General features: G+C 36.5%; 1 protein-coding gene across 1 annotated transcript in view; it reads right to left on the bottom strand.

Moving 5' to 3' along the window:
• Nucleotides 1-25,993, bottom strand: part of HDAC9 (histone deacetylase 9) — an 896,685-nt gene that overhangs the window by 34,224 nt on the left and 836,468 nt on the right. Inside the window, exon 24 of the mRNA XM_061165031.1 lies at nucleotides 3,494-3,578. Coding sequence (XP_061021014.1) covers nucleotides 3,494-3,578 — 85 coding nt within the window. The remainder of the gene's footprint in view (nucleotides 1-3,493; nucleotides 3,579-25,993) is intronic.

The following is a 25,993-nucleotide window of genomic DNA, read 5'->3' as shown; positions in this document are numbered from 1 at the left end:
CAAGTAATTCATGTTCTTTCTAACTTAGAAGTGACTCATCACTGTGGGTTGTGAAAGAGTGTAAAGAAGTGGGCTCTCATGGATATTTTGTCTGCATTTCTTAATCCCTTGTTCTGCTGAGCTAACCAAGGAGTATAATCTTAGTTAAAAAGTCAGTCTGGGCTAGGAAAAAAAAAAGTGTGGTAAATACTGACGTATTAGCTGACTCATTCATTCAACAAATGTTTGCAGAACACCTATTACATTTCAGACACTGCACAGCAGAGGATACAGCAATTGAAAACAAAGAACATCAGCAAAAACAATCTCTGCCATGAGAAACACCCAGGAAACATGCCTAATCTAGAATAGGGATGAATGGCGATTCAAGATGGTGTCCCAAAGACAACATTTGCACTAAGTCTTGGAAACTTAATAGGGATAAGGCAGAAGACTTGGTGAGCAGAGTGAAGAGCATGTGCAAACATGAAACTGCTTGACCATACCTCCCTCATCAGAGATGGCTGATCTTTGTGTATACCCACCATCTTAAGCTGAAACCGACCCTTACCTGTCAGGGGTTAGGAGTGGGGGTTGGGGGGTGGTTCTTTACCTGTCAGGAGAAATAGTTGCCCTGCTGTTGCCTTGTAAGGCCTTTTCTTCTCAGCTAAGTAAGTAGTATAAACAAGGACAGGACAACAGGGATGACTTTGCTGCAAAATACTCACATCCATGTGGCCAGGCAAAGGGCCAATGCTAATCACAGCCTCCAGCACCTGCATACCCTCAGCTGGGGGGCTCAGTTCTCAAAGAGAAAACCACATAACGCCTGTCAGCACCTTGCTGTCTGCCTTGGGACAAGGCAGTCGAGGAACTTGCCTGAATGCTTCCCACATGCTACAAGGCCTGCTTCTCCACATTTATTGCTTTTCTGATACTGTAGTCCCAAACCCCAGTACAAAAGAATCTTCTGAACCTGGGATAGGAAGTGAGGGGAAATTCGAACATCTCTTCAAGTTAAAAGGAGTCACCTGCTTGACACTCAGAGACAAGTGAAGAGGCGGCTGCCCTGTTTAACAAAGGCTATCTTCAAGGCAAGCTTCCTACACAGGCAGCCTGGGCAGCTGCAAAGGACCCCATGGCCAGAAGGGCTCTCAGTCCTGAATAGTCATTGGAAGGACTGATGCTGAAGCTCCAATACTTTGGCCACCTGATGCGAAGAACTGACTCATTGGAAAAGACCCTGATGCTGATAAAGATCGAAGGCAGGAGGAGAAGGGAATGACAGAGGATGAGATGGTTGGATGGCATCACCGATTCAATGGACATGGGTTTGAGTAAACTCCACGAGTTGGTGATGGACAGGGAGGCCTGGAATGCTGCGGTTCATGGGGTCCCTAAGAGTCGGACACGACTGAGTGACTGAACTGAACTGAGTGGAATGCTCAATATGAGTTTAGGAGGAAAGAGATTTTTATGGGGGAAGTGGTCATGGTTGGATATTTGCAATGCATTTTGGAGCAGAAGACACAGATTCAGAATCCACAGGGGCAGAATTCTTACACAGAAATTCTGATAGTACAGTAAATTCTTTTCAAGAGTCAAACAGGTTTGTTTGGCTAAAGCAGACTGCACAAGTCACACAATAATGTCAGTGGTGAAAGGAAAAACATCACGCAGGGCAAAGTCATTACCGGGAAGTTAGATCCAATGCAAAAGCCAACAGTACAGTTTCTAAAGAAACATATATAAACCATGAGTTTTTACACCTATGTGAAACTAATCCTCTGCTTCTGTTACTTCCTTCAGAACATCCCCTGTTTCTTCACCTGGCCAAAATCCTGTTCAGACCTTAAGACTAAGCTCAGGCCTTATCACTGCCGAGGAGTCTTCCTCTAACCTTCCTTGGGCCTTCCTCACTTTCCAGGGCTTCTCGTTCTGGTTGAAAGGGGCTTAAGGACTGTTTCTTGTCCGTGATTCAGTGCACGCTGTGACTTCTATTAAAATGATCTATTTTAGTGCCTCTCACTCACTGGAACGCAAACTTCCTAATACTAAAAATTCTTCCTTGTTCCTATTCTGTGCTTTGATTTGATAAGTGCTCCAGTTATCATGTATCAACATGTAGTAAGTACTTAAGAATGCTCATTAAAAGTGATGTGAACATAATATACACAGGGACAATGATTTTTAATAATCTGTGTGTACAATGGCAGAAAAAAAGATAGAAAAAAAGAATCTATGTGTAAAAAGTAGATAATTTTTCTACTACTGATGACCTTAGTGAGGTGTTAGATTACACTGAATAAGCACAAGAAGAATGGATTACACAACATGCCAGTCACAACCTTATCTCCAAATTACTACTGAGCAAGCAAAGACAAAGACTCAGAGGCACAGATGGAAATTGGCTTCTCCACCTGTGTTTAAAAAAAAATACTTCAATAAGAGTTGAAGAGTTGATGCTTTTGAACTATGGTGTTGGAGAAGACTCTTGAGAGTCCCTTGAACTGCAAGGAGATCCAACCACTCAATCCTAAAGGAAATCAATCCTAAATATTCATTGGAAGGACTGATGCTGAAGCTGAAACTCTAATACTTTGGCCACTTGATATGAAGAGCTGACTCATTGTAAAAGACCCCGATGGTGGGAAAGATTGAAGGCAGGAGGAGAAGGGGACCACCAGAGGACAAGATGGTTGAATGGCATCACCAACTCAATGGACACGAGTTTGAGCAAACTCCAAGAGATGGTGGAGGACAGGGAAGCCCGAAGTCTTGCAGTCCATGGAGTAGCAAAGAGTTGGACACGACTAAATGACTGAACAACAACAAAACAGTGGCAAAACTAAGGATTTTCCAGTCCTCCTTCACATTTAATTTTGCCATTTTGTTTTCCCGTTCATGCTAACTTTTATATTAATTTGTGCCTGCTTTCAGTGTGTGTATGTGTACATGCATGTGTGAGAGCAAGCTAATGCATGTTATCATCTATAAAGAAAAATTCCTGATAAAATAACACTGATGTGAAAGGAACTGGATAGTAAAAAAAAAAAGTCTCTAACTCTCCCTTTTTGTTCAGTTGGATTTTGTGGTAGGCTTTCTCATGAACTTTTTCTTTAAAACCAGTAAATTACTGGTGAATTCCAACATCACTAGGAGATGACTTACCTCAGTTAACGCTGGACAATATAATCACAATTTCTATGTTAATTTAGTTGTTCTGTGTAAATACTTAGTGGCAGTAATGGAAAAAAATCCAAACACTCTTGGAAAATATGAGAAAAGCAAGGTTCTAAATCTAGAGTCTTCCAACTTTGTTATCAGTGCCAGACTGCCATAGTAAAAAGCTAGGCAATAACACATTTAGGTATGAATACACAGTAGGTCCAAATTATAATTACTTCATATCTGTTCCTTATATTTGAAAAACTCAAATATATTTTCCATGTGCTCAATTCTCAATATATGCTTAACAAGTACATTAGAACTATTAAAAAATTTGAAGACATACTTTGAATTTCAATGATCTTCTGTAGAGAAATGATGGCATTCATATTTGGAGTTTGGTGGAGGACATCTTCTGCAAGTGGCTCCAGCTGTAAGGACAGCAAATGATAACATGAGCAGGACATTATGACTTTGTAAGTTTGACAGAAGCAAACCAAACCGAAACAACCTTAAAAAAAAAAAAAAAAAAAAAGCTTGCTCCAAGAACTAATTAACATTTTGCTGATATCAGTTCCAAAAGTGTAGCCAGTTTCATTTTCCATTTTGCAGCAATATGATTAAATTCCAAGGGGCTCTTCTGTTGGTTCCAAAACTAATCTATGAAGTCCCTGAAGCAGGTGTGTGTGTGTGTGTGTGTGTGTGTGTTAGTCGTATTTAAAAATCTGAGTTACTTGTGTAATTTGTGTAGGTTACTCACAGAACTAATTCCATCATGTGTGTACATGCAGCTGGGCCCTGCAGACAAAACCTCAGGGAAGCTGAAGTAGACAGAAGGTGGGAAGTCTATTATTCATACTTTCACAGTGTTTTTGCATCTAACTACTTTATGTTTGGCTGTGTCAGAGTAGAAAGCCACGAGACATAGCTGCTCTTGTTTAACTGCTATTGAATACATAGTAGAGAAAATTTTCAAATATTTTACCAAAGATAAAATAACTGCACACTTTCATTAGGCTTCCACTGTATTCACATCTATGCAGATACTGGTGGAAGCACAGGACAAATTTCTGTCTTGCAAATCTATCCTGATCTTCTGGAATAACACTGATTTTTCATGGGGAAGCTCGGCAAACATTGTTTCGAAAGAAATGAAGAAGAGCTTTAAATAATTTATGGAGTGTTCTGGCAGAACTAAATCTGATGATGCATCCCTGGGGAATACCTTGGTGATATGGCTTGGTGTGGAGCCGGACGAACTGCACAGCCAGAGCACTTGCAAACAAAATAGCTGTCTAGCTATTGTGACCCAGAAAGCAAGGAAAGTAATAGTAAAAAAGGGACTGACAACCACAAAAAAGATTTTTTGGTAAATTTAAAGCTAGTAGTCTCAAATATACCAAACTATTATAAGGCAAGAATGGGAAATGATGTCATTAGACATTGTGCTAAACCATGAATTCATCTATATCCCTTCATCTGTAGGGGAAAAAAAAAAAGAATATAAAAAGCTCCGGGATTCCAAGTTTCCACAGCATATGCGAGTGAATCTTCCCCCCAGGGTCTCTCTGAATTGATTATTCTATACTTCAGTCATGGAATCTACAACAATAGCACCTTTCTTCCAGATGCCATAGGATAGCAGACTAGCTCAGGGATATTTATACGTGGGTAGATTCACTAAATATAACTTTCCAGGGTGTTTTTCTTAGCTGCCTAAGAAAAACTTTTAAAACATCAAAAGGTTTACTTGCAATATAGTTTGGCAAGAGGGGAAAAAAAAAAACCCACAGGCAGTGAAACGTTCTGCAGTTTTAAACACTTAAAATTGGTTAAAAATCATTTCTAAAAAAATTGGTATTTCAGATAGTATCTTAAAAAAATGTTACCCTACCTAGTAACACCCTCTTAACTCAGAGGAACTCCTGAATCATAAACGGAAGGTTACTTGGAAAACTCTTACTCAAGAATTAGACAGGGTTGAGCTACCTTGCTCATAAATAATCTTTCCTTTCACTTCTGTCTCGGGGCTTAGAGAAAAATTTTTAATAGAAATCAGGTAGACCTTCCTAATAAAACGTTCTGAAATATCATTCTGTGTTCGAATACTTAAGAACAAAGGCACAATGTTGTATCAGCATATTTGGTTCTTAAAAAAGCTTTCCTGCAACTTCAGGGTGAAAATGCTGACAAACCTGAAAGGCGCTAGCTACTGGAACGAAAGCTACAGGGCAGAGCATTAATGTGAAAACCTCATTTCTGGAATGCTCTCATATTAGGTCTGTGGGCTATTTTTAGGACTTAGGTTATGTAGAAAATAAACGTGATTCAGGGTGTTAAGAGTAAAAATACAAACAAGCCTAAACCTCCAATTTGGAATCGTCTGTTAGATACGATAAAGTTGTGTCTATTTATGAAAGTAGCCTAGAGAATTAAGGCAATTACATTGATAATTTAAGCCTCCCAAACTGTTTTCCTGCGTGTTTTAGGTGAATGTCATTTAGAGGATTTAACCTTCAGTAAATTGCCCAATTTGTTTCATTTTGAATGTATACACATAGACAGAGCTGAATTCACAGAGTTCTCAACGTAGGTTCTTTATTTTTTCTCTAGTAGCTCTGCCGAGAAGGCAATGGGTAATACTCTCAGTTGGCAAGAAGGCAAGCAACATTCAGATTCTGTTTTCATAAAATTAAAACCTTGTCTAGAGGACCACAGAATTATCTTCTCTAGAAGAGTTTGCTGATTTAATAATTCACAATTATAAGCACTAAAACATGTGACTAAAGCATCTATTTTATAAATATTTATGAGTATTGGTCATTATTAGTAAAATCTAATAGCCAGCTGTAATAAAATATTAAATAGTCATATTTTATAAATTTGGAGAAAAAAAGAATATACAGTAAAGCTGTATTATGTATTTAGTTTGGCTGATAATACATCGCAAAAATACTGGCAATGAGGCTACTCAATGTTAGTAAGAACTATTAAAAGATAAATAAGGAAGTATTGCAGTAATTTATGCAAACCCAAGAACTTCTGCATGTTTTATACTAGATAAAACAGATGCAGATGTAGGAAATATCACACACCTATCCTGCCATCTTTGTTGCACAATTCCATCAAGTAATAATAGTTGTAAGATATACTAGATGATTTTAACACAACTTCTTGACTTTCGAAGCTCTCGTTTAAGAGTTCCTGTATCTAAAGCTTAAATGCAATCATTACAGCAATTCTTTATATAGATTTTCAGAGTCAGTACAGGGATATTTATTTTTCTACATCTTTTACAGAAAGTTACAATACTGTATTAATACAATTCAGATTGTTAAGTTGCACATACAATGTAATTTCTAAGTACTACAGCTATTTTAATGCACCATACAAGTTGTGGCCATTATCATGTTGCAAATAAATAATTTTCAGATTCTTTAGAACCAGGTCATTTAAAATATAAAAAATCATTTTAGCTGGCACTAATGGAAGATGCACTAATGGAAATAGGCAAGGGTATCCTGCGAGAAGCCCAAAACTTACTCTGTACTTAAGAGACAAGGAAATCATCTCTATTAATTTTCATGATTCAGAAAAGAACAGAAAAAAAGGCTAATCAGATTTTGCAAAATATAACAGGTGTGTGAGGATAGATGCACACATCAACCAAGCAAACAATCTACGAACTAATCTTAGCTTTTATATTACGCTTCTCAAATATGCCAAGTATTTTTACACTCATACCTTTATTTATTCTGTTTACTCTGAATTTTATTTTCCTCATCCTTCTTTGAACTAAGCTTTTATATTACATATCTCAAATATACCAAGTATTTTTACACTCTTACACCTTTATTCTATTCCCTCTGAATTTTATTTTCCCCATCCTTCTTTGAACTGAAACCTTACTAAAGCATTCAAGGACTAACACAAACACTGCCTGCTCTGACCTCTTTTCTAAAATCCTCTGATAGAGCAAATTGCTTCCACCTCTTTGTCTCCTTACACAAATACTCTGGTTTACTCAACACACATACTGTAATCAGCCATGTGTGTCCTACTTTTATTTTGTTGTAACCAATGTAAAGGCAAAGATAGGGCCTAGTATATAATAGGCATTAAAAAAAATGTTGAATGAATGGAGAAAGGATTAATTGGAAGAAAACATGGGGAAAAAGAAAATAAGTTAAAGTGTTAGTCACTCAATCATGTCCGACTCTTTGCAACCCCATGGACCGTAGTCTTCCAGGCTTCTGTCCATGGAATTCTCCAGGCAAGAAAACTGGAGTGAATTTCCATCTCCTTCTCCAGGGGATCTTTCCAACCCACGGACCGAACCCAGATCTTCTGCATTGAAGGCAGATTCTTTAATGTCTGACCCACCAGGTACCCTGAAAACATGGGGAGATAGCCTTTACGTAGCTCTCCAAAATCAACTGACCTAAATGGAGCAGATCCTTCTTCTTAGTTGCCTGCCATAATCAAGGCATGTTTGTAGACTAAAAGAGCTGGAAAATCAACAAAGATAATTCATTTTTAAATCAAAATAATTGATTTTAATTGATGTTTTAACTGCTTTTTAAATTAACCAATTTTGTTAAACTTATTAATTCTAATAATGTATAAATGATTTTGTACAGGATTTCTAAATATACAATCATATCCTGTGAATGATGACTTATTTATGCCACTCCAATCTTACTATTTTTAAATTTCTTTTTCTTATCCTATTGCACTGTCTGGGACCACAAATGTAATGGTAAAATGAAGCAGTAAGAGTGGACACCTTTGTCATGATTTTTATTTCAAAGAAAAATTCTCAGATTTCACCTTTAAATTTGATGCATATGATAGAATGTTTATAGATAACCTTTATCAAGTTAATAAATTTTCCTTTTATTCCCAGTTTACCAAAAGTAGTTCATAACTCAGTGTTTAATTTTTCAATTAATTTTTAAACATCTGTTGAAATGGTGACATTTCTTCTTCATCCCCTTAATGTGGTGAATTATAAAAACTAATTTTGGAATGTTAACATATTACATTTGTGGCTTAAACACAATTATGGGTTTTTAAGATAATGATGAACTACTAATATTTTAAGGTTTTAATTACTATATTTATGAGCATGATTTTCCTGTAATAGTCTTTTCTTATAAAGTTCTTCTCAGTTTGGGTATCTATATTATACTAGTTTCAGAAAAGAAAACCAGTTGTGAAGCATTCTTTTCCCATCTTTTCCTTTATTCTAAAACAATATCAATTATTAGCAGAATGCACTGATGAAGGCGTGGTGTTTTCTGTAGGTGTATTTAGTATTGAAGATTCAATTTTGTTAATTAGAGTAGTGTTCAATTTTTCTGTCTTTTTGATTCAGTTTTTTCAAGCTTATATTCTTATAAGAATTTTTCCATTTCAAATAGAATTTCAACTTTCTTTTCCACGAGGTTTTTTAAAAACAATTATCTTATAATCCTTTTAATACATTAAAATCTCTAGCAAAGTTCCCTTTTTCATTCAGAGACCTGGTAATACCAATCTTTTCAGAGTTCTATCAATGTTGAGAACTATTTCAAAGAACTAAAAGTTAACATTTTTAATCTTATATATTGTATGCTTGTTTTTATTTTGTTTCTTTATATTTATATTTCATTCAATCACTTCATGTTTAATTTGTGTTTTGATTTTCTAATTTCTTGAGTTCTGTGTTTCTGTCTGTAATTTTAAGCTTTCTTCCAATATAGGCATTTAAAGTTTACATTTGTCTGTAAATTCAGGTTATAGTTCCATAATCATTCAGCTCAAAATACTAATTTTTACCATGATATTTTTTGACACATGAGAGACTGTATTTTGAAATCTCCAAATATAGGAGATTTTCTAATTGTCTTTTTATTTCAAATTATATAACCACTTTATTTTTTAGCCTTATTTTATACTTCATCTTTTTATTTTGTATCATCAATATTTTGTTTTTAATTGTATTATAAGAATACTTAAAATGAGATCTAACTACTTGACACATTTTTTTAAGTATGCAATACATCATTACTTACTATATGTACAATGTTGTAGAGGACAACTCTAGAGCTTATTCATCTTGCTTGATGGAATCTTATGCCCATGGATTAATAACTCCCCAATTGCCCTTCTCCTTATCCCCTGATAACCACCATTCCACTCTTTGATTTTATGGATTTAATTATTTTATATACCATATAAGTGGGATCATGCAATGTATGTCTTTTTGCAACTGGATTATTTCACTTGACATATATCTTCAAGGTTTATCCACTTTGTTGCATAGTGCAGAATTTCCTTCCTTTTAAACACTGACTAGTATTCCATTGTATGTATCTATTACATTTACTTATCCAGTCATCTGTCAATGGACATTTAGCTGTGTCTACATCTTGGCTATGGTGGATAGCACTGCAATGTTCACAGTGCTAATATCTCTTTGAGATCCTGACTTTGACTCTTTTGAATAAATATCCAAAAGTGGGATTGCTGGATCACATGATAGTTCTCCATTTAACTTTCTGAGGGTCCTCTCTACTCTTTCCCATAGCAGTTGCACCATTTTGTATCTTCACTGACAGAGTGCAAAAGTTCTACTTTCTCCATGTACTTGCCAACATCTGTTGTCTTTTCTTTTTCTTCCTTAATAATGTTGTTCAGTCGCTCAGGTGTGTCTAACTCTTTGCAACCCTATGGACTGCAGCACACCAGGCTTCCCTGTCCTTCACTATCTCCAGAGTATGCTCAAACTCATATCCATTGAGTCAGTGACACCATCCAACCATCTCATCCTCTGTCACCCCCTTCTCCTCCTGCCCTCAGTCTTTCCCAGCATCAGGGTCTTTTCCAGTGAGCTGGCTCTTCATATTAGGTGGCCAAAGTACTGGAGTTTCAGCATCAGTCCTTCTAGTGAATATTTAGGGTTGATTTCTTTAGGATTGACTGGTTGGATCTCCTTGCAGTCCAAGGGACTCTCAAGAGTTTTCTCTAGCACCACAGTTCAAAAGCATCAATTCTTTAGCATTCATCCTTCTTTATGGTCCAACTCTCACATCCATATGTGACTACTGGAAAAACTGTAGCTTTGACTATACAGACCTTTGTTGGCAAAGTAATGTCTCTGCTTTTTAATATGCTGTCTAGGTTTGTCACAGATTTTCTTCCAATTAGCAAGTGTCTTTTAATTTCATGGCTGGAGTTACCGGCTGCACTGATTTTGGAGCCCAAGAAAATAAAGTCTCACTGTTTCCATTTTTTATAATAGTCATCCTGATATTCTGACACATGGAAGTGATATCTCATTGTGATTTTGACATACTTTTCCCTGATTAGTGATGCTAAGCAGTTTTCATATAATTGATGGTGATTTGTATTAACGTATCTTTTTGGGAGAAATGTCTATTCAAGTCCTTAGCCCATTTAAAAATCAGGTTTATTATATTTTAGTGCTGAGCTGTTAAGTGTTCCTTATATAATTTGGTTATGAACACCTTATCAGATACACTGTGTGCAAATATTTTCTCCCATCTACAGGCTGTCTTTTTACTCTGTTAATTGTCTTTTTTTGTTGTACAGAGGCTTTCTAGTTTGATGGGGTCCCACTGGCTTGTTCTGTTTTGCTGTCAGTGCTTTTGGCATCATATCCATGAAATTATTGCTAAGAGCAAAGTCATGAACGTTAACCCTTATTTTCTTTTTAGGATTTATATATTTTGAGGTCTTGTGTTAAAGTATTTAACTCTTACCAGTTTATTTTTGTGTATGGTGTAAGATAAAGGTTCAGTTTCATTCTTTTACAAGTGGATATCTAGCTTCCCCAATATCATTGTTCATTTTGCATTCCTGGCACTCTTTTGAAGATCAGTTGACATATATGTGAGGATTTATTTCTATTTTGATTACTGTAGCTTTGTAATTTTTTTGAAATCAGGATACATTAAGCTTCCAACTTTGCTCATCTTTCTCAAGATTGCTTTTTTAGTTGTGGTCTTTTGTGATTACACATGAACTTCAGAATTTTTTTTCTATTTCTGTAAAAAATGCGATTGGGATTTTAATAGGAATTGGAATCCAATCTCTAGCTCACTTTGGACAGTAGGGGCATTTTTACAATATAAAATCTTCTAATCCATGAATGTGGGATATCTTTCTATTTGTTTATGTTATGTAATATATATTCTAGTTTAGTTTCACTATGATATTATACTCTGCATGAAATCAATTAATTGAAATTTAATGAAACTTGCATTACATCCCCAAATATAATCCATTTTTGAAAACTTTACAAGTGTCCATGAAAAGAATGATATTCTGCAGTTACTGGGTATAGCCGATTATATATTTCAATTAAGGCATCTTTACTGAGGTGCTTAAATCTTATACATACTCCCCTTTTTTACTGTCTTCTTTATCAGCTACTGAAAGAGGTATCTTAAAATCTATTACTCTGATTGTAGTATAATTTTTCCTTCCATTTGTTTCATTCAATGTTTTCTTGGTATATTCTGAAGTTCTATTAGTAAATTATAACTTTGAATTTTTTATGTTACCAGTTAATTGAATATTTGAACCGTGAACTGTCTATCTCTAGTTGTCTTTGTTGTCTTAAAGTTCACTTAACTGATACTGGTATAACCATGTAAGCTTTCCTTTGTACATTTCTGTAGCTTAACTTTTTCTTCACTTTTTATATTCCAACTTTCTTTGTCATTACATCACAAGAAGTGTGCCTTTTAACAGCATTTTTATTACTATGTGATAATCTCTGCCTTTAATGGTGAACTAAATCCATATGTTTATGTGGCTCAGACAGTAAAGAATCTGCCTGCAATGCAGGAGACCCAGGTTCAATCCCTGGATTGGGAAGATCCCCTGGAGAAGGGAATGGCTACCCATTTCAGTATTCTTGCCTGAAGAATGCCATGGACAAGTGACTGGTGGGCTACAGTCCACAGAGTCGCAAAGAGTTGGACACAACTGAGCGACTGACACTTGTGTATGAAATTGCACAGGTTATTCTAAAATTGCATACAAAAACACAGAGGGGACAAATGTAACCAAGACTGCCTTGAAGAAAAACAAACTGGGAGATTTCTTCTACCACGTATCAAGATTTCCTATACCACTATGAAGTAAACACAGTTTGACAATGTCACAAGGATAGAAAATGAGACCTGGGGAGAAGGCTAGAGTCTCCATGTATATATATGTGGAAAGACACCACTGCTGACTCATAAGAGATGAATGGTCTTTTCAATATATGGTACTAGATTAACTATATATTCACATTAAAAAACCTTATGTACCCCAATGTTCATTACAGCACTGTTCACAATAGTCAGGGCATGGAAGCAAACTTAATGTCTGTCAACAGAGGAACGGATAAAGAAGATATGGTACATACATACAATGGCACATTACTGTTGTTTAGTCACTAAGTCATGTCTGACTCTTTTGTGACTCCATGGACTTTAGCCTGTCAGGTTCCTCTGTCCATGGGATTTACCAAGCAAGAATACTAGAGTGGTACTTTTCCAGGAAATCTTCCTGACTCAGGGATCAAACCTGCTTCTTCTGCATTAGAAGGCAGATTCATTACCACTGAGCCATCTAGGAAGCCTGTAAAAGGCATATTACTCAGCAATGTACCAAAAAGATATATAAAATGTCTATCACAGCACTGTTACTAATGGTCCCTAAACTAAAAAAAAAAATTCCCTGTATTCATTAAAAGTAGAATAGATAAATAAATCATGACATTGTCCTGGAAATTCTTTTTACAGAATCTAATAATAAAAATGAAGAAACCATAGCTAGCTGCAATAACATGGATTAATCCCACAATGTTGAGGAAAAGAAGTTAGATACAAAGGAATGTGTGTCTATAGTATGATTTCATGTAATAAATCTCAAAAACAGGAACAGGTAAATTAAAATCTTTTGTTAGGAACTAAAACCCTGGTTACTTTCAGAAAAGAGAAAGGAAGTACTGATTGGGAAAGTGTGTATGTGAACTATTGAGGTACTGAAATTATTGTCCTTATTGATGACTATATATGTGTTGTATTTGTGATATTTCTGAGTTGTACATTCATGCCTAAACCAGTTTTCTGGATAAATATTATACTGAATAATTAAAAACAATTTAAAAAGAGAATATGTTTTCTAGTATAAGGGAATAGGGAAACTAAGTCTACTTCTACTTCGTGAGTCCATGCTTTTTCTAGCATATTATGGCACATCTAAGAAAAAAAGTGAGATTATAGATTTTGCAGCAAGAACAATTTACATGCTTAGATACAGGCCACAAATTCACTTACAAAGGGAACTGAAAGTCCCCCATAACATGCAAAGCAACTCAGAAAAGAAACAAAGAAAGCGTTCAGTTGTCAGGACCAAAGATAATGTGGAATTTTGGAAGAATATGATGATCAAGACCAAAAGGATAAGGGCAGCAGACTGTCATATAGACCTGACCCTCCATGCTGATGAACTGTTTTCAATTCCCTAGTGAGGAGGGATTGGTGGTTAAAAGCCAGCTATCATTTAAATAATTATCTTAGAGATGTCTGCAATTAGTTGTATATGTTTAATTTGATTGCTTAAGTAAATCTGGATATAATTTTACCCAAATTGTGATTCATGAGTCATTCTCCAAGTAACTCCTTTTACTCATTTGGAGTCATTAAAATCCTTGACCAAACAGATGGGGGGGAAAGTAAATCAGAACAGATTCTACAGATCATCAAGTTACTATACTGACAGACTACTGAGATTATTCAGACTGAAATCTGCCTGCAACCTACCTTCATACAGACTATGGCAACATCACACAGCAATAAAGAAACATCTCTGGCCAAGGGAAGTGATATAAACCTAACATATCTTATGAGAATATCAGGAGGACCAAGAGGCAAAAGGTACAATCATGGCCATTTAATTCACAGGAGATACTGAAGGAATTCCTTTAAAAAACAACAGCAACAAGTGGGCTAGCCTAACAGATTATTACAGTGGTTATTACTCTATTGGTTGAGTTCTACCCAAAGCTATTGCAGCTCAGAGAAATGTAGCTTACACAATATATCAGCCAATGAATGGAAGGAGGAAGACCATAAGGAAGTGCCTTTGTTTACTATCATATCCAAATAGTATACCACAGTTTCCATGATACTTAACTGGAAAGTTTGGACATAGTGGCATATTTAAGCATCTGTGACAATAACTAAATAATTAAAAACAAACTTACAGGTAAAAAGGAGGAGGAATAATGGTCTGTTAGAGGATAATGAGTACAAATAGTTGCATAATTCAGACTATTGATATTTTGTTTAAACACTGAGGTTCGAGTGTAACTTTGCAATATAATGAGAAAACATTTCAAAATGCACAGCTGAGTTAGAAAAATACTACATAGATTAAAAGGTGCATGTTAAACTGAAGTTTCAGTAACATTTAAGGGATGCACAGTCAGTGCTTTATGTGTAGTTTCCTAACATAATGTCCATAATCTAGACATCCATAGTTGATTAAAAAAAAAAAAAAAGCTTAATTCATTTTATAAGCAAAAAATCTTGTTTCCAAGTCCCTGTTTTACAAAATAAGTTTAAATCTGATAGTTACACTTTGTTAGGCCTCATGTTTCATTGTCTGTGATTCTTGTTTGTCTTACCCTCACTTGCTTTTTTATTTCCTCTTCTTCAGTCTGATGATTTGCATGTGTTTAACTTTTTGTTAAGTAGAACAGTATTTTTACTATACTGTTCTTGAAATGTTGACTTTTCTGCTAAGAAGACCCATTTCATATCATGTAGCAGCGGTACAGTGCTAAATGTTTAACAGCTGACTCAAAAATAGCTGTAATATGTATTAATAGCATTTGCTGATTGCCATGGTGTAAATACTCCCACCAGGGCTTATTTCAAGCTAACAATGTGATATCACTAAACTGAGATTTGAGTAGAGACACACACACTTAGCTCTCATGAGCCATTGAGAGGAAGCTCTAAATAGCATTGAAACATGTGTAAAATAGATGACCAGTGCAAGTTTGATGCATGAAGCAGGGCACTCAGAGTGGGGGCTCTGGGACAACCCAGAGGGATGGAGTGGGGAGGGAAGTGGGAGGGGGGGTTCAGGATGGGAAGACACATGTATGCCCATGGCTGATTCATGTCAATGTATGGCAAAAACCACCACAATACTGTCAAGAAATTATCCTCCAATTAAAATTAATTAATTAATTAAAAAAAAAAAAAAAGCCAGCCCTATTTGCACTGATAGACTGTCATTTTGTTGGTTGATAATTGAGGGAAATTGTTCCTAATGATTATTTCCCTCAATGCATGCGTGCATGCTCAGTAGCTTCAGTTATATCTGACCCTTTGTGACCCTATGGACTATAGCCCACCAGGCCCCTCTGTCCAAGGATTTCTCCAGGCAAGAATACTGGAATGTATTGTGATGCCCTCCTCTCCAGGGGATCTTCCCTACACAGGAATCAAATCTACTTCCTCACTAAACTTTTTTCTTTTTTGGTATAAGATTGCCTTATTCAAAAATCATACACTGTTTTGTTATTTTACCCCCAAGAATGAAACTCATTTGTTCAAGTCTCCCATATTTTCCACAGGAACTCTAATTCCTTACAGTATTCCACTCTACTGATCCAGCCTCATTATTTACTGTTATTCCACTCGAAGTAGTCGCTCCTCTGCCAAAATCAAAACAAACTCAAAAAAGAGCCATCCACAATTCCAAGAAATCCTAACATCTTTATCTAGGTATCTCTATTATCTATTATAAGAGAGAACTCCTTTGCTTAGATTTTAGCTTGTCAAATTATAATTTTTATTCAAGACCAAAGTTAAAAGTTACTTCCTCTATAAAAATATTCTTCTGTCCTTACACAGTTACAAATAAAGAGTCTGACATTACATTTCCCAAATACTTTGTTTATATTTCTTTTACTTTTATTGTATTAGTACTTATGGGTATAAATTTAAGTCCAATAAAAGACTATTTAATGAACAGATGGATAAATGAATGTCATAACATATTTGCTTCACCACTGAAAAGAAATGCTTTCTTTGTTTTATTGGTAACCAGGACTCTATGAAGTGTCCAGGTTCCCCGTCTACAATCCCCTTAACACCTTCTGAAAAGCCTAAAGACAAACAGTACAGAAGATCTGCATGATGGAGTTTTGAATTATCCAGATAACTTCTACTCTAATTGGCATTTGCTAAACTAAATAAGCAGAAAACTCCACAATTACATTGGCTCTACTTTTCTTTTTTTTCAATTATTTTTATTAGTTGGAGGCTAATTACTTCGCAACATTGCAGTGGGTTTTGTCATACATTGACATGAATCAGCCATGGAGTTACATGTATTCCCCATCCCGATCCCCCCTCCCACCTCCCTCTCCACCCGATTCCCCTGGGTCCTCCCAGTGCACCTGGCCCGAGCACCTGTCTCATGCATCCCACCTGGGCCGGTGGTCTGTTTCATCATAGATAATATACATGCTGTTCTCTCGAAACATCCCACCCTTGCCTTCTCCCACAGAGTCCAAAAGTCTGTTCTGCACATCTGTGTCTCTTTTTCTGTTTTGCATATAGGGTTATCATTACCATCTTTCTAAATTCCATATATATGTGTTAGTATGCTGTAATGATCTTTATCTTTCTGGCTTACTTCACTCTGTATAAGGGGCTCCAGCTTCATCCATCTCATTAGGACTGGTTCAAATGAATTCTTTTCAACGGCTGAGTAATATTCCATGGTGTATATGTACCACAGCTTCCTTATCCATTCGTCTGCTGATGGGCATCTAGGTTGCTTCCATGTCCTGGCTATTATAAACAGTGCTGCGATGAACATTGGGGTGCACATGTCTCTTTCAGATCTGGTTTCCTCAGTGTGTATGCCCAAGAGTGGTATTGCTGGGTCATATGGCAGTTCTATTTCCAGTTTTTTAAGAAATCTTCACACTGTTTTCCATAGCGGCTGTACTAGTTTGCATTCCCACCAACAGTGTAAGAGGGTTCCCTTTTCTCCACACCCTCTCCAGCATTTATTGCTTGTAGACTTTTGGATAGCAGCCATCCTGACTGGTGTGTAATGGTACCTCATTGTGGTTTTGACTTGCATTTCTCTGATAATGAGTGATGTGGAGCATCCTTTCATGTGTTTGTTAGCCATCTGTATGTCTTCTTTGGAGAAATGTCTGTTTAGTTCTTTGGCCCATTTTTTGATTGGGTCATTTATTTTTCTGGAATTGAGCTGCAGGAGTTGCTTGTATATTTTTGAGATTAATCCTTTGTCTGTTGCTTCATTTGCTATTATTTTCTCCCAATCTGAGGGCTGTCTTTTCACCTTACTTATAGTTTCCTTTGTAGTGCAAAAGCTTTTAAGTTTCATTAGGTCCCATTTGTTTATTTTTGCTTTTATTTCCAATATTCTGGGAGGTGGGTCATAGAGGATCCTGCTGTGATTTATGTCGGAGAGTGTTTTGCCTATGTTCTCCTCTAGGAGTTTTATAGTTTCTGGTCTTACATTTAGATCTTTAATCCATTTTGAGTTTATTTTTGTGTATGGTGTTAGAAAGTGTTCTAGTTTCATTCTTTTACAAGTGGCTGACCAGTTTTCCCAGCACCACTTGTTAAAGAGGTTGTCTTTTTTCCATTGTATATCCTTGCCTCCTTTGTCAAAGATAAGGTGTCCATAGGTTCGTGGATTTATCTCTGGGCTTTCTATTCTGTTCCACTGATCTATATTTCTGTCTTTGTGCCAGTACCACACTGTCTTGATGACTGTGGCTTTGTAGTAGAGTCTGAAGTCAGGCAGGTTGATTCCTCCAGTTCCATGGCTCTACTTTTCATAAGCTTATAAGAAATACAAATCCATATGCTACATCTACAATAGAGAGTATCTTCAAAAAGTATTTTCTAAAACATTTTAACTCTTAAGATTATCCATACTGTCTCTTTCAGAGTGTGGACAGGTTTCAAAGTCTAAGAGAAGACCATGGAAAAGATTATTCTGGATTATTTTCCCTGTATTCATTTCTCACTTTCTCTACTCATGACTTGCAACTATTTAGGAGCTTGTAAATTTTCCCAGATTCACACCAGTTCCCCAGTGGAGTCAGCCATACATAATCTGGAGGATGAAAAATATGGTAAAATGACTTCTCCGTTCACAATCTAATACAAACACACCCCTGATGAGCAATTCAGACAACACCACCTCAAGAGTTCACCTCAGTGGTGGTTGTCAACACTTTTAAGTCAATCCAAGAGACTTTTTCAGCACCTCTGGAGCAAAAAAGTCATCTTGGAGGATTATCAACATACACAATCACTAAATGTAGCCACTGCTGCTGAAATCCAAGCAGCTGAGCCTAGTCAACAGGACGCAGCAGGGAGAGAGGAAGAGAAGGGAGGGAGAAAGGCCTAGAAGCCAAACCTTAATAAGAGTGAGGGAGATTAAGAAAAGACAGGCTATAGACTCAGATGCTAAGTGTGGATCCTCCAGGACCCGAGCTGTAGCATCATCTCAACAGCTTCCATGTCTATGGCAATTTGTTTTCTTTCTTTCCTAACAAGCTTACAACTGTCCTTTATTCTGTTTTGACAGGTGGTCTTTTAACAGTCATGTTCTCTCTTTGTCCTCTCTTCTTTTCACCTAAATTCTTCAGTGTTTTCATTTTAAATTCCATAGGAATGCCAACTGCTTAAGCTTTTCTCACCTCTTAAGAAAATTTCTTTCAGCAGCAGAAACCTAGGGTGCTGCTAATTGGCTTTGCATAACACTAGGCAAATACGGCCTTAAAGCAACTGTGACCTTGTTGGCCAGCTAGCACAAATGCCAGTCACCAAAATCAGTTTCTCTGAGAACTTCACAGATGTTTCTATTACCGTCACGAAGAAACCACGCGACTGGTTCACATAAGTATCTCTGATGCTATTCCAAACAACCTGATTCTTCACATTTAGACAAGTCACTTTAATTTCTTATTGCTCAGTTTCTAAGTGCTTCATTAGAGAAGTTTAAAAATAATCATCATAGAGTGACTGGACTGATAAATCTAAGCTCTGAACTTTGCCAAGAAAAAAAAGACGACTTCTGGTATGTCTTCAAAAATCACTTGCCTCAAGGAATTTCCTGTACCATGCTCAAATTAGTTTTAATCCAATAGTATATTATTTTGACTGACCTTGTGCATATTTCTCAAAAGAATAGTTAAGAGATGTTTTGCTAATTAGATCACTTTCATGATAAAACATAGTTAAAAAGAACAAATGCCTATTTGGGGTGTGACACTCAGATAACTTAATTAAAAAAAAAAAAAAACCTGTTTGTGGTACCCATTTATGTATCTACGCTGAGATGCAGAGCCAAGAGTTCTTGCTGATTTTACAATCCCTTTGGGTTATGTAATACATATTATTCTGCTGATAATAAGTCATATGAAGCAGCATTTTGCTGTATTGACATGGCCTAGCCAAGAACAACAAGGAAAAGAAACAGCATTTAAAGAAAAAAACTGGCAAAATGTTTATGAATTCTAATCCTCTGCACATGAATAAATACATCTGACAAAGTACAGAGTCTCTCAAAAAAGCCCTTCTTGACCTTCTTAATTTGAGTTCAATTGCATGTTCAGTGTTGAGAAGCCAGAGTAGGTTCTGCCAACATTTCAAGCTCAAGCTTTACTATATTTTGTTACTTGTAAAAGTGAAATCCCAGATAATAAGTTATAATTACCCTATTAATCACTTGAAAAGGGAGTCTGGAGGAAAATGGGATTTGAAATTGCAATAATTGGTATCCTGAAAGACATCCTTTTTTATTTTCTTACCTAGAGCCTACCACATAAAACTACTATGAAAACAACATGTATGCATTTTTTTTCAGTGGTGAGGTGCATGCAGTATACCTTATAGGTTAGTTTTTCTAAAGGAATGAAACTTAAAACTTCAATGTAGTCATGCTGTTAGTCATGATGACCTTTGAACTGGAAAAAAATACAGAAATCCAGACCGTGGATTATAAATTATATTGTCAATGAAAGTGAGAAGAACTTTTTGTTTCCTAAGTTCTTTCAAGTATTACATTTTCATTTCCTTTTTTCAAATGACTTATAATGCACAACACATATGTATTTTTCTTTCATTTTTCATTAAAAAAATCCTTCTTTCTCTTTTTTTTTTCCTTCTTTCTCTTACCATTGTCTCCTTTGTATATGGACAGATCTGACACATCAAAATTTACTTTTCAGAGTTCAATATGTCAAATCCATCTGTTACCCTTAAAGTATATCAGGAAAAATCTGTATTTTTGCTTATATCCCTCAGACTTCTCAATTAAAAAATGCAGAAAGACATAGATTACTTAAATCTCTATGGTTGAGTTCAAGATGAAAAAACTTTAGATTGTGCTTATGTAGAAGACATCCAACAAAAGGAACAGGCAGTATTTAGGGTATTATAATAACTAAAAGAATTTTACCATAAGACATCCAGAAAACTGAAACTGGTTAAATAGTCAATGTGGCCAAATATAATCATTTAGTTTATCACTTTCCAGAACTTTTAGTATTTATACACCCACATGGGCATGTTAACATTGGCCAATGATACTTTTATCCGTTCCTCTATTTCACACCTGGTCTTTCTAAAAATATAGAGAAAAGGTATAAGTTTCAAACTTTAAATTAGGTGACAACCCTCTAGTGTCAGTAATGGCTCTATGAAAACAGTGTCTTTGACCTCAAGGTATAGAACTCATATAACAAATTGATCAAAGGCCTCACAGTCAAATTAGCATACCAGGGAAGGAAGGTACAAAAACACAACCATTTTGATTTTTCAGTACATTCAAATAAATTAAGAAAAACAGTAATTCCATACAACTGACTTGCATCTGTTCTGAAATACATCATCTTTTAAAGTGGAGACCACAGGAAAAATTATTCCATCCTCATTGGAAATCCTCCTATGGAAGGTGGGAGTGGGCCAAGTGCAAAGATTACAAGAGCACATAGATTGAATCTTATTTGAATAAATTAGCTCAAACAGAGCCAGTGAAATCCATAACATCCTTTCACATAGTTGGAAAAGTTGTTGGCTTTTGCAACTGGATAACATTTCTTTTTGGGCAGGTCAATCATCCATGGAGCCACAATCCACAAGATACTGTGATTTTCTGCACATCTGGTGTAAGTCTTTACATGCAAATATTAAAAACTAGTCTACTTCCTTAAAATGTTTCTATATCTAAAATGAAATAAGTAATTTTAGAATACAGGTGGATATGCAAAATATGTTATCTAGTAGGCAAATAGACTAGCCCAACATTAACTGATAAGGTATTATAATAAAAGTAGTATTTCTTTTTTGCATTCCTTTATTTCAACAACAACAACAACAAAGAATACAAAAAACCCCCCCTCAACATTGTTTGATATTATTTGTTCACAGGAATCTCAGAAATATTCTAATATTTAGAATATCTTAGACACCATGAACTATGTGGGCTATGAAATAGCAGTCCATTAAATACAACATTTATCACCACATAGTTACATCCTTTGAGTTACTGTGCTGCTAATACTACACAACAGAGCACTGCTCAAGTCTACTCTTTTAAAGCCTAAAGACAGACTCAGCAGTCTTTACCTTCTCATGTTTTCCTTCAAATTAAAGATGTACATATTTACTTAAATATTACTCAATAGTAATACTGAAGCATCATAAGTTTGAAAGATAATGATGACAATAAAACATATGCAATCTGGGTGCAAAAGTAAAGGTATGTTTTCCCCTTCAAAAACACTACAGGTGAAAACATGAGTTACTGTTAAAGATGATATAAATGAAAGATTGTTAAAATGATTTTTTAAATTTTTTTGTTGAAGGATAATTGCTTAACAGAATTTTATTGTTTTCTGTCAAAACTCAACATGAGTCAGCCATGATATTTATATGTTTATTTTATAAGCAAAGTAATATCTCAATAAAAAAGGCAAAATATATGAAGCAGTTATAGCATTCTGTATATTCACTATTAAAAAATGAAAGTGCAAGTTGCTCAGTGTGTCTGACTCTTGCAACCCCAATGACTGTATAATCCATGGAATTCTCAAGGCCAGAATATTGGAGTAGGTAGCCTTTCCCTTCTCTAGGGGATCTTCTCTACCCAGGGATTGAACCCAGGTCTCCCGTATTGCAGGTGGATTCTTTACCAACTGAGCCACAAGGGAAGCCCAAGAATGTGGAGTGGGTACCCAATCCCTTCTCCAGGGGGTCTTCTGGACCCAGGAATTGAACCAGAGTCTCCTGCATTGCAGGCAGATTCTTTACCAACTGTGCTCTCAGGGAAGCCCATTAAAAAATAAATTGACATAAAAATAATGGATGCACATAAAGTTTGAAATATTTGTTGAACTGCAATCACTTTGTCCAAAGGATTTCCATGGTCTGGAAGTGAATCTAATGGTAATTTCATCTGAAGTCTGCATAGTAGTCAGAAAATATGTTGTAATTCAGTTATGTGATGTGGGGAAAAAAAAAAAAAAGAATGACCTTTGGCAATTCCAAGTTCAAATCTTGGATCTATTGAGTTCTGGCTGCATGACTTTGAAGGAATTTCTCAAACCTTTTTGAGACACATTATCACCACCCATAAGACATAAATAATATATATCTCTCAGTTCAGTTCAGTCACTCAGTCATGTTCAACTCTTTACGACCTCAAGGACTGCAGCACACCAGGCTTTCCTGTCCATCACCAACTCCCGGAGCTTGCTCAAACTCATGTCCATTGAGTCAGTGATGCCATCCAATCATCTCATCCTCTGTTGTCCCCTTCTCCTGTCTTCAATCGTTCCCAGCATCAGGGTTTTCCAATGAGTCAGTTTTTTGCATCAGTGGCCAAAGTATTCGAGTCTCAGCTACAGCATCAGTGCTTCCAATGAATATTCAGTGTTGATCTCCTTTAAGAGTGACTGGTTGGGTATCCTTGCAGTCCAAGGGACTCCCAAGAGTCTTCTCCAACACCACAGTTCAAAAGCATCAATTCTTCAGCACTCAGCTTTCTTTATAGTCCAACTCTCACATCCATACATGACTACTGGAAAAACCATAGCTTTGACTAGATGAACCTTTGTTGGCAAAGTAATGTCTCTGCTTTTTAATATGCTACCTAGGTTGGTCGTTGCTTTTCTCCCAAGGAGCAAGTGTCTTTTAATTTTATGGCTGCAGTCACCATCTGCAGTGATTTTGGAGCCCCCCAAAATAAAGTCTCTCACTGTTTCCATTGTTTCCCCATCTAATTGCCATGAAGTGATGGGACTGGATGCCATGCTCTTAGTTTTTTGAATGTTGAGTTTTAAGCCAGCTTTTTCACTCTTGTCTTTCACTTTCATTAACAGGCTCTTTAATTCTTCTTCACTTTCTGCCATAAGGGTGGTTTCATCTGCATATCTGAGGTTACTGATATTTCTCCGAGAAATCTTTTTCAGCTTTTGCTTATCCAGCCCAGCATTTTTCATGATGTATTCTGCAAATAAGTTCAATAAGCATGGTGACAATATACAGCCTTGACACACTCCTTTCCTGATTTGGAACCAGTCTGTTGTTCCATGTCCAGTTCTGTTACATCTTGACCTGCATAGAGATTTCTCAAGAGGCAGGTCAGGTGGTCTGGTATTCCCATCTCTTGAAGAATTTTCCAGTTTGTTGTGATCCACACAGTCAAAGGCTTTAGCATAGTCAGTAAAGCAGAAGTAGCTGTTTTTCTGGAACTCTCTTGGTTTTTCAATGATTCAAGGGATGTTGGCAATTTGGTCTCTGGTTCCTCTGCCTTTCCTAAATCCAGCTTGAACATCTGGAAGTTGAAACCTGTTGAAGTTGAAGCCTGTACTGTTACAGCCCGGCTTGGAGAATTTTGAGCATTACTTTGCTAGCGTGTGAGATGAGTGCAATTGTGAGGTAGTTTGAACATTCTTTGGCATTGCCCTTCTTTGGGATTGGAATGAAAATAAACCTTTTCGAGTCCTACGGCCACTGCTGAGTTTTCCAAATTTGCTGGCATATTGAGTGCAGCACTTTCACAGCATCATCTTCTAGGATTTGAAATAGTTCAACTGGAATTCCATTACCTCCACTAGCTTTGTTCATAGTGATGCTTCCTAAGGCCCACTTGACTTCACATTCCAGGATGTCTGGCTCTAGGTAAGTGATCACACCATTGTGGTTATCTAGATCATGAAGGTCTTTTTTGTATAGTTCTTCTGTGTATTCTTGCCACCTCTTTTTAATATCTTCTAATTCTGTTAGGTCCATACCATTTCTGTCCTTTATTTTGCCCATCTTTGCAAGAAATATTCCCTTGGTATCTCTAATTTCCTTGAAGAGATCTCTCGTCTTTCCCATTCTATTGTTTTCCTCTATTTCTTTGCATTGATCACTGAGGAAGGCTTTCTTATCTCTCCTTGTTATTCTTTGGAACATTGCTTTCAAATGGGAATATCTTTCCTTTTCTCCTTTCCCTTTTGTGTCCTTTCTCAGCTATTTGTATGGCTTCCTCAGACAACCATTTTGCCTTTGTTTTTTCTTGGGGATGGTCTTGATCACTGCCTTCTATACAAAGTCACAAACATCTGTCCATAGTTCTTCAGGCACTGTCTATCAAATCTAATCCCTTGAATCTATTTGTCATTTCCACTGTATAATTCTAAGGGATTTAATTTAGGTCATACATGAATGGTCTAGTGGTTTTCCCTACTTTCTTCAATTTAAGTCTGAATTTGGCAATAAGAAATTCATGATCTGAGCCACAGTCAGCTCTTGGTCTTGTTTTTGCTGACTGTATAAAGCTTCTCCATCTTTGACTGCAAAGAGTATAATCAATCTGTTTTCAGTATTGATCATCTGGTGATGTCCATGTGTAGAATCTTCTCTTGTGTTGTTGGAAGAGGGTGTTTGCTATGACCAGTGCATTCTCTTGGTCAAACTCTGTTAGCCTTTGATCTGCTTCATTTTGTTCTCTAAGGCCAAATTTGCCTGTTACTCCAGGTATCTCTTGACTTCCTACTTTTGCATTGCAGTCCCCTATAATGAAAAGGACATCTTTTTTTTTTGGTGTTAGTTCTAGAAGGTCCTATAGGTCTTCATAGAACCATTCAACTTCAGCTTCGTCAACATTACTGGTAGTGGCATGGACTTAGATTACTGTGATATTGAATGGTTTGGTTTGGAAACGAACAGAGATCATTTTGTCATTTTTGAGATTGCATCCACATACTGCATTTCAGACTCTTCGGTTGACTATGATGGCTACTCCATTTCTTCTAAAGTATTCTTGCCCACAGTAGTAGATATAATGGTCATCTGAGTTAAATTCACCCATTATAGTCCATTTTAGTTGACTGATTCTTAAAATTTCGATGAACTCCCCAGGTCAGTAGGTGCCCAATATGCTACTGGAGATCAGTGGAGAAATAACTCCAGAAAAAATGAAGAGAGGGAGCCAAAGCAAAAACAAGACCCAGTTGTGGATGTGACTGGAGGCATGGGTTGGCGGTGGCCTGCTGCAGGGTTTGGGGGCACTGAGTGCAGCAGTGCGTGCATGGGACCTCTTAAAGGGGGTCCCCATTATCTTCACTACCTCCGCCATAGTTTGGTCTCAGGTAAACAGCAAGGAGGGAACACAGCTCCACCCATCAAGAGAAAATTGGATTAAAGATTTCCTGAGCATGGCCCCCCCCATCAGAACAAGACCCATATTCCCCCTCAGTCTCTGCTAGCAGGAAGCT

This window comes from Dama dama, chromosome 18 (assembly GCF_033118175.1).
Source record: "Dama dama isolate Ldn47 chromosome 18, ASM3311817v1, whole genome shotgun sequence".
Classification (NCBI taxonomy): domain Eukaryota; kingdom Metazoa; phylum Chordata; class Mammalia; order Artiodactyla; family Cervidae; genus Dama; species Dama dama.
Note: the sequence above shows the minus strand (reverse complement) of the source record. Positions and strands in the feature narration are given on the sequence as shown.